Source organism: Puntigrus tetrazona, chromosome 7 (assembly GCF_018831695.1).
Source record: "Puntigrus tetrazona isolate hp1 chromosome 7, ASM1883169v1, whole genome shotgun sequence".
NCBI lineage: Eukaryota > Metazoa > Chordata > Actinopteri > Cypriniformes > Cyprinidae > Puntigrus > Puntigrus tetrazona.
This window is the reverse complement of record NC_056705.1, coordinates 39603864-39613950: the sequence shown is the minus strand read 5'-3', so window position 1 is coordinate 39613950 and position 10087 is coordinate 39603864. Positions and strand designations below refer to the sequence as shown.

Sequence of the window (10087 nt, the reverse complement as noted above, 5' to 3'; positions counted from 1 at the left end):
AACACATTGCTAACATGTCCTCGAACTAGCATGTTGCTAGCATGTTTTAATAGCATGTTTCTTTCAACAAGTCGCTAGCTTGTTTTAGCATCCCTGGCGGAAAAAAAAACAGCATGTGCTTTTTAAGTACGCTTTGAAGCTGGGATGCTGGTTTGAGCCGGTCGGATCATCTCAAAAACTGGCAAAGGACCAGGTTTAAACCAGCTTCACAACTTACAGAGATTATATTTCTTAAAAGCATTAAATTCCGGTTGTATGTTGCGTCTCAGGAATGGGGGACATGGCAGTGTCGAACTCCATCGGCAGCAATATCTTTGACATCCTGCTGGGTCTGGGCTTCCCCTGGGCTCTGAGGACACTTGTAGTAGATCACGGATCAGCGGTGAGCGTTTGGCTTGTTTTACTGTTCGTCCAGCGCAGACGCAGCGTTCCCGCTGATTCTTTCCTCTGACCGCCCTCTGTCTTTTGTCAGATATCCATCAATAATAAAGGCCTGGTCTATTCCGTCATCCTGCTGCTCGCCTCAGTCTTCCTCACGGTGAGCAATGCCTGCCTATAATCACTAATATACACACACCGTATTTGGTCTGCGGACAATTTCGGGGTTCAAGAACTGCTAGGACCTCGAACAGCTCACAGGCTTCACGGGCTGATCTGTTTAAAAGTCTAAAAATATTTCACAATAGAAATATATGTCCGTTTTTTGAAAAACATCACCTTAAAGCTGAATAAATAAGCATTTCGTTGATGCATGGTTTCAGCTATTTGAAAACTATGGGTGCAAAAACATCTAAATACTGAGAAAATTGCCTTTAAAGTTGTTGACGTGAAGTTCTTAGCAATGCATACTAATTAAAAATGAGTATGTTTACAGTAGGAAAGAATAATTATGACCCATACATTGTATTGTAGCTATTGCTACAAATATACCCTAGCCACTTAAAGTGGACACGTGAAAGCTAATAATTGATTCAACTGAATTAAAATATTGAAAATAAAAAAAATTGGCTGCACAATTTCCTAAATTTCTCTGGACATATGTTCGCTGAATGTATAAATACGTTGTGCAAAGATTATATTGATTAAATATAAAAATATAATTTTAAATATGGTCACTTTAATTTTAAGGTGTCCTTGTTATGCATTTAAGTACAGAGTAATATTAATTAACTGTGTACTTACTCTGTGGTTAGGGTTTGGCTTAAGGTTAATTGCATGTAATTTTGCATAACTAACTGTTATTGTAATAGTAAGTACATGTAACATTACGTGTGTATATACATGTACATATAACAAGGACACCTTAAAAGAAAGCGTCACACTATATATGAGGTGGCCTTAACTACTATGTACGTGCATCAAAAAATAAGTGCAATGTACTTATTGTGTTCATATTGCACTAAAAATGTAAAAAGATGTATGTACACAATAAGTGCATTCCACCAAATGAATAATTTAAATGTAGGTACACAGTATTTAAGGCCACCCAATATAAAGTGCGTTTTAATATAAATATACACACATACTATCTACTGGCAGAAATGAACGAGCAGAAAGATTTCAAAAGTATAGGCTACGATAAACCCTGATTACACATGCTGTTAGTGCCCATGTTTGACTCTGTGTGTGTGTGTGTGTGTGTGTGTGTGTTGTAGGTCCTGGGTGTGCATCTGAACGGCTGGAAGCTGGATCGGAGACTAGGTCTTGGTCTCATGCTTCTTTACTCCATCTTTCTGCTCTGCTCCATCCTCTTCGGTCAGCTCTAAAGGTCTTTTGCTTTCGTTATTGCAGCGCTTCTACTGTAGATCGGGTACTAAATCTCGTCTGAATTCATGCCTGCGTACGGTGCGGCAGAAAGAGGACGTTTTTAGCAGACTCAGAATGGTTTTCAAGATCCAGTCAGTCCATTGTTCTGTCCACAGCAAGAACGTATAAGGTTTTTGACTAATTAAGCACTTCTTCAAGCTGGAAGGTTTACTGTATAATATATCGGTTTGAGTCTTCATTCAACCCTGGATGCTGATGACAAGAACATTGAAGAATTACAGTAAGACGCTGCTTATGACTTCAGTAATTCTTCTTGGATGTTTTACCCTTGTGAAAAATAAGTAGTGCACTATTTAAAAAAAGAGTACTTATTATGGAAGTAACATACTTAAGTGTGAACTGAATGTAATGTTTTTGGACACTTAATTGAATGTTATTTGCAATCAATGACACTGTATTGCCGTTTAAATTTATTTTAAAACGCAATTAGCTGAGCTTTAAAGTGTTTTTTGACCCGCTTAGTATTTCACAAGCACACATTTACGTGTAGTTTCAGAATAATTGTCTTTAAAATACGGTCGAAGTGTTTAAATGTATTTGTAATTACACATTTATAATGCTGAATTTGCGATCTAGCAACAACTTTAAGCGCCGTGTTGAATGACATTAAGTTAAAATTACAATCAAGTAGACCCTGTGCTATTCAACACATCAAAATAAGGATTTTTCTATAAAACACAACAAAAGATTGTTAACATAAAAATATAAAACTACATTTGACATTATTACAAAGTCACGAAACGTTCAGAAACGGTCAATGTCTCTCTTTAGGTGTTTTAAAGTGGCCTTTCATTCATCGATGTTATCTGCGAGCGGTTTTTCAAAAATACACTACAAATGCACACCGAAAACTATTTCGTCTTTACAGCTTTTTTTTCACAAGGGTGGTCATGTGGCTCTGCTCTGATTGGCTGAGCCGCAGTGCACGCATTACATTAAGGAATAGCTCACACAGAAATGAAAATTTGCTGCAATTTTACTCTTCCTCAGGCAGTCCAAGATGCAGACGAATTTATTTATTCATCAGATTTGTAGCATGCCGTCACTTGCTCTCTGACGGATGCTCTGCGGTGAATGGGTGCCGTCAGATGCTCTGCGGTGAATGGGTGCCGTCAGATGCTCTGCGGTGAATGGGTGCCGTCAGATGCTCTGCGGTGAATGGGTGCCGTCAGAGCGAGAGTCCTCACAGCTGATTAAACAATAATGCACACAATCACTTAACATCTCGAGAAAACAGAAAGCTGTACGTTCATAAGAAATAAATCCACCAAGATGTTTTTAACCACAATCCGTCTCTTCCAGCTAAAATATGGGTCATCTACCCAGAACACTGCTTCCTCCAGAGACCACCATTATATTGTATTGTTCTGACAAAAATACAACAAAAGACCAAAAAGGAACATATTCCTTAAACTACTGCACACACGACAACACAAATAGCCTTAAATTGTTTCTTTAATTATTGCATGTTTTGACGAAACTCTAATCACTAATTGTGAATTATAGAGCTAGTTCACCCAAAAATCTATTACTATTTATTTACCCTGTATGATTTACTTTTTCTGGTGTCAATATTTTGAGAAATGTCTGTGTTTTACTCCTTTTTGCGATACATTTTTGGGTGAACTATCCCTTTAAAACCAGTCGGTATTCAGCACACAAAAGTATACTAGTATAGCACACTATTAAATTGTACTAGTACACCACATCATGTTTAACCGACAACTAAATGACAGGTTAATTTATTGCAGTTGACTGATGGTGATGTAAAATGCCAGCATGCAGTCCATGAAAGAGTAACTGTACTCTGATTACTTGTTTTATTTAAAAAAATGTTAACTGTACGCTAATTACAAGTACTTTGTTTTGTAATCAGATTATGTAATAGCACTGGTTATATAAAGACTGTTTATTTCCTGTAGTTATTGAGCAAGTAATCACGTCGTGGTAATTCTGTCCTTAATCTGTTTACACTGACTGTAGCAATACTTCATAGAGACTGATTCATGTACATGTGAGAATATTTGTAGAAACAGATCTTTTAGCGATAAACATATATATATATATATATATATATATATATATATATATATATATATATATATATATATATATAAAAGAACACAGGTTTGCCTGTAGTAGTAATTTCATGTGATTGTATTTTTGATAGTTGTTTTTGGATGTTTTTAAAAAAGAGGTTTGTAACTGGTTGTATTAGAATATAATACGTGTTCTATTTTTTTAATTCATTTTTTGTGAGATTTCCGATCTTCCTCCTGAAACGGTTCATTTTAATCGCAAATTGAAAATGCTGTGTTCGTTGCGTTACAAAATACAGAGAGAACATTTGGGGTTATTTGTTATTTATATAGATTTAGACCTGTTTGTTATTATGAAAGTACACGAAACAAAATATTTACTGTCTATATTTAACTACGATTTGCCTAGTTTTATAAATTCTAGTTGAAGTGTTTTTAATATTTCTATATGATTACATGATGTGTGTTAGACTGGAGGGGAATCATTGAGTCTAACAGTACTGTCTACTCTATACTCTGCTAAAAGGTCACTAAATGGGGTTTTTTTTTCTTTTGAGGCCTCCACCTATTGATGTCTACATTTTTTAAAAAAACCGAGAGGTACACGTTTGTATATTTTCGCCATCGATACCGAGTTGTGCGTAGATTAGCAGTCTGTGACTTCTGTTTCGTGAAATTCAAGGAACGCTGTAACGCTGAGATGATATTTGCGGAGTGGTTAACTGAAATAAACAATAATTACGGTGGACAGGGGAAAATCAAATGCTTTGTGGCTTTTCCAAAAAGGGTATGCTGTACAAAAAAAAAGTCTGTTCTTGTGTGCAATAAAATGTGCAATAATAAGAATATGTCGTTTTAGCATCATTAAACTACTATGGTTAAATTCGTTTTAATAAATATATTTTTAGTATTTAATTTGATTGCAACACTTCTGTTGTCTTACGTCATTATTTTACGTCTACGCGGTTTTATCTTAGTGCGTAGTTAAAGGACACATAGCTATAAAGTAGTATTGCATTGATATCTCCAAAGAGTCTTTAGTTAGATCGCATTTATAAAAGAAAGATGCAGCATTAGGAAACAGTCAAGCTCCTGGAGGTGTGCCGGGGGGCGGAGCCAACGAGTGACGAGCGCTCGAGCCTTTCGACGCTGTTTCACTTCCTGTGTGAATGAGTTCTGAACGATGACCGGGATCTTTTATAGTTGGGACTGCTCCATCAGCATCAGTGTGGAAGTGGGCTCTTCCAGGAGAAGTGTCTGTACAAGGACTTCCGCTCTTCAAGACATGGTGAAAAGCCACGCTAGGACTGGAAGCCAAAGAAGCTCGAAGAAAAGGGCCCCGGCAGAGGAAAGACTCCTAAGAACGGCTTTTCCTAAAGGCAAATCCCCGTTGACACAGACGAACGCCAACAAACCAACCAAATTCGAGTAATCAAGTAACACGTGTCTACACCGGACTCAACATTTAATGCATTGCTCCACATCCACTGATTGTAGATGGTGAAAGCCTGACTAGGGAGGAAACGGATGATGCTGTAACCACAGTCAACATTTTACTGTTATTAATGTATTTGCGAGCCATTCTTTGGTACAGAACACCCGTATCAAGCTTGCATTTCCACTGACATCAGTACCTTTTTGATACGCTTGGTATCTGACGGAACATAGCCATTGGCGATAAAGCGTGCCTTTTTGTCAGATTTAATGTGCGATAATAGCTATTATAAAAGTATAAGAGGCTTCGGAAGAAATAAAGACAAGAGCAAAGAGTCAGCGCTGTACTATAGTCGAGTACAAAATAAATATATAAGGTTAAATGTAACTTGTGCTTATGACCAGGAACCCAAAATGAACTAGACAAGCTTAAGGGTGCTCTTGGTGGATACATAAGCACTGAGCACATGGCGGTTGCCTGGAGATCTGAAATATTAAGAAAACTACAACTCTGTTTGCACACTTTGGTGCCATTTACAATGGAAACGGACATAATTGCAGAACGAGCCATAGGTGCGACAGCCGGTTGGTCTTTGGTGTCTGGACGTCCCGTTTAATTTAGCTCATTTTCTGATTGTGTGCGGAGAAGATCTTGTTTCAGCCTGTTGGCTTGAGTCTCACATTTGGCTCATGCTTTTAAGGAGGCCTCCAGGCGTGGAGCACTCCAGGGGTCTTATCAATAAAGCATGAGTGTGTACAGTGTGCACACACTTAATACACACCAGCGTTCATATTTATAAAAACTGTGTTCGACGTTGAAAAGTGCATAGCTTAGCGTCAGGGTCTGAGCGGACATACGCACGTTTTACTGTCGGAGTATGGCAGGTTTTTGAAAATGTAAGCTGGTCTTGCAGCTCTCTGTTCTACATTATGATGATTGGCGATATTAATTATGCTAACGGCATTAATTAGGAGTCGTTTACAAGGCAGAGAGCTGAAACCATTCCAAGATTAAACCAACCAGAGTCAGGATTATTTGCGATATCGTAAGCAAATTCTAGAAGCTAAAATGAAAATACATTTACACAATTTGTTAAACCTGGTATCTGGTATCGTTCAATTAAACTCAGCTCAAGATGTTGTCTTCTTAACTATGTTAAATGCAACCATGTACCACTTTTAAAGGAACAATCCACTGTTTGTGGAAATAAGCTCATTCTCCATCTCCCCCGGAGTTAGTAAGTTGGGTTTTACCGTTTTTGAATCCATTCAGCCGATCTCCCGGGCAGCACTTTTAGCGTAGCTTAGCATAGATCATTGAATCCAATTAGACCAGTAGCATTGCGTTCAAAAATGACCGGAGAGCTTCAATGTTTTTTCTATTTAGATCTTGACTCTTCTGTAGTTATATCGTGTAGTAAGACAGACGAAAAAAGGAAAACATGATGATATGAATAGGAACTATACTCTCATTCCGGTGTAATAATCAAGGAAGTTTGCTGCTGTGCCATGGCCGCAGCAGGCACAGATATATCAGAGAAAATAGTCCCCAGCTTGCAAGGCATTTAATAGGATTCAATAATATACGCTATAATAAAAGTGCTATCGCCAGACCCCAAGATCAGCTGAATGGATTCAAAAACAGTAAAACTCAACCGATTAACTCTGGGGGAGCTGGAGAATGAGCCTATTTGCTAAAAAAGTGGAGTGTTCCTTTAAGACCTACAACCTATTTTCAGCTTGTGACTTCAAAGCCATTGGCCTATATGACAGCAGAAAGAGAAGCTTCGCTTTGAAACAGAAACACAAAGCTTAGCAACGGCATCAACACACATTAGCGACGTTTTATGAGGTCTGACAGCCAGAGTCTCACCTGGATCAGATCATAATCAACACAGGAACATGGACGGCTCTGGAAGTCATCAGCGCTCAGACACTTCGGCTGGAGCCTTTCAAACAAGCGCCGGGTACGGGATGAGGACACGTTCACTGCAGGCCTTCAGCGATACCCTGCCACTTTAAGGTTCGGTGCAAGACGTATGCATGCATTTATTCAATTTAAAATTGAAATTATTTTATTCAAGACATAATAGTTTAGACACAACAGATGCAAGGGTTTCTAACAATCTGAGAATCCTGGAGAAAAACCCCCCAAAAATTCATGGGTTCCATAAAAATATAAAGCAGCAGAAACGTTCAACTTTTTTGTCTTAAGAGGAACGTGAGGACATAATCTTGGGACTGAAAGACTTTGCATCTAGCATCAACTTCTGGACCTCAGCGCCCACCAACACGAATTACTGAAATGCATCAGCGCCCCCTACTGAGCCTCGGTGTCATGAAGAAGATGATAAAGGGACAGTTACAGGGTTGCATCTTTTTTTCTGTATAATAAAAGTTCAATGTTTCATTTTATTGAAACGTGAAAAACCCCAAAAACGTCTAGATTTCGAGTGGTATATTGGTGTACACACAGATGAATATTAATCAATGGAAATTATGGGAGAACGTTACAATACTAATTCAACGCATTGTCATTCCTTCGTAATTGTTTGTTGAATTCATTGGCAATTTGTGAGAGCGAACACTGATTCTGCACCAAGTGTTTGTTTTTCCCCTGCAATCACAAATGACCCTCAACTCAACTCCAAAGAACCGAATCAAACAGAGAAAAGGTAAAGATAGTGTTTTATTGGTTCTTTTATTTAGTCTTGGTTTATCTGAAAGGTTGAGTCGATCCCATGCTGAGTCTCCATGAGTAGACGGGTGCTTGTTGGCTTCAGGCAGAATTAACAGTAGTACAAATCAGATTCAAGTTACATGTACTGAAGAAACAGAAGAAATACAATGAGGATGCAGACGGAAGAGAGAGAGAGAAAGAGAGAGAGAGAGAGTCAGAGTAGATGCACAAAGAAATCCTGGACACACTTTACAAAGTCTCCTTTGTTAACATTAGTTAACGCATGAACTAGAAATGATCAGAATATTTGTTAACCTGCTTAACTTATAGTCTCCTTGTTGCATGATATTATACTTACTATAGTAATAACAGTACTGTGCATAATTAAAAGTGTCATCAAATTTTATAGCATTTTTTAAACAATTGTTTGCTTATTCTGAGTGCATTAACTAACTCGATTTAAAAAAATGCACTGGCGTTAAAATTGACCTACGGTTAAAGAATGCCGTTTAAATATCGTTCACTTGTGCCAACTAATGTAAAAACAAAAAAAACCTTATTGTAAAGCGTCACCAAAATCCCTAACTAGAGTTTCACTTCATACTCAACTGAAGGAAAACTAATGCATCTGGCTTGTTTTGCATCAGATCTTGAGAATTTTTTTTCCTCCCTTAAAACACAAAAAGCCATCCTATTACGGCTTTATAGCAATATTTCTGCAGCGGCAGCCTCTGAATAACAGTGAGGCAAGGGTTGCATTCATTTCCTAAAAGCCTGCAAAGCCGTTATTGACCCGCCGTCACAGACCGCGTCGCACAACACCACAGACAGAGAACCTGCCGACCAAAAACACCAGCACTTAGCTTTTAAGGAAATGCTTGTGAGGGTGAATTGATGATAAACACTTCGAGTTACAACACTGCATGAACATAAAAAAATAAAACGCCACCGATGATGACCGCTGAGCTCAATAACTGACGGATCAACACTGATGAAGAAATAGGCAAATCTGTGTAATTAGTGTGTGATTCTCAAGGATCTTTGAAGGGGTAATAAAACCAAACCTTAAAGAGGAAACTCTGTTCTGGCCTCATACAATCATATAAGATCTAAGTGAATAGTTCATTAAAAAAACACTTAAAAAAAAAAAAAAAGAAAACACCTAATATACACTAAACGTTTGGAATAACTGGGATTGCTTGTGAAAGATGATGTCTCTTCTTCTAAACAAGACTGCATTTATTTGGCAAATTGATAAATACAATGATATTATTACAAATTTTAATTTTTTGTTTTCTACTCGAATATAGATTTTAAAACGTGATTGACTGCCGTGATCAAAGCTGAATTTTCAGCATCATTACTCCAGTCTTCAGTGTCACACGATTCTTTAGAAATTATTGTAAAATGCCGTTTAGTTATTACTGGCAGTGCTAGATTATTAATAATGCTGAAAACAGTGGTGCCTAATATGTTATATTAATATACTATGCTTAAAAAAACAGCATTTATTTGAAGAAAATGTATATATTTTTCAATTATAATTATATGCACTGTCACTTTTGAACAACTGAATGTGCCCTTTAGTAATTCACCATCAATAATTAAAATAATTAGAATGATTTCTGAAGGAATGATGCTGATAATTAGCACCGGTATAAACGAGTTGGTATTCAAACAGAAAATAGACATTTTAAATTGTAATTATATTCTACTGTATTTTTGAACAAATAAGCGTTGCCTTGATGAGCAGAAGAGACTTACTGTAGTCTTAATTACTCCAAACTATTGTAGATGGTCAAATAGGTTAAGAGCAAAGGTACAAACAAGAAAAGACAGAAAGTGATAAGACAGAACCAGCATTCAGCATCTGAACTCTTCTCTATGACACCATGAGCGTCCCTGAGAGACAGGGAGATATATATATATATATATATAGAGAGAGAGAGAGAGACAGAAGAAAGAGAGAGAGAGAGAGAGACAGAAGAGAGAGAGAGAGAGAGACAGAGAGACAGAAGAAAGAGAGAGAGAGACAGAGAGAGAGAGAGAAAGAGAGAGAGAGACAGAGACAGAAGAGAGAGAGAGAGACAGAGAGAGAGAGAGAGAG

General features: G+C 37.5%; 1 protein-coding gene across 2 annotated transcripts in view; it reads left to right on the top strand.

Moving 5' to 3' along the window:
- LOC122349368 (sodium/potassium/calcium exchanger 3) overlaps nucleotides 1–4712 on the top strand; it is a 29394-nt gene extending 24682 nt beyond the window's left edge. For both annotated transcript variants that reach the window (XM_043245379.1, XM_043245380.1), the window contains 3 exons: nucleotides 270–382; nucleotides 473–538; nucleotides 1656–4712. In XM_043245379.1, the coding sequence (XP_043101314.1) occupies nucleotides 270–382; nucleotides 473–538; nucleotides 1656–1766 (290 nt within the window). In that variant the 3' untranslated portion in view covers nucleotides 1767–4712. The remainder of the gene's footprint in view (nucleotides 1–269; nucleotides 383–472; nucleotides 539–1655) is intronic.
- The last annotated feature ends 5375 nt before the right edge of the window (nucleotides 4713–10087 follow it).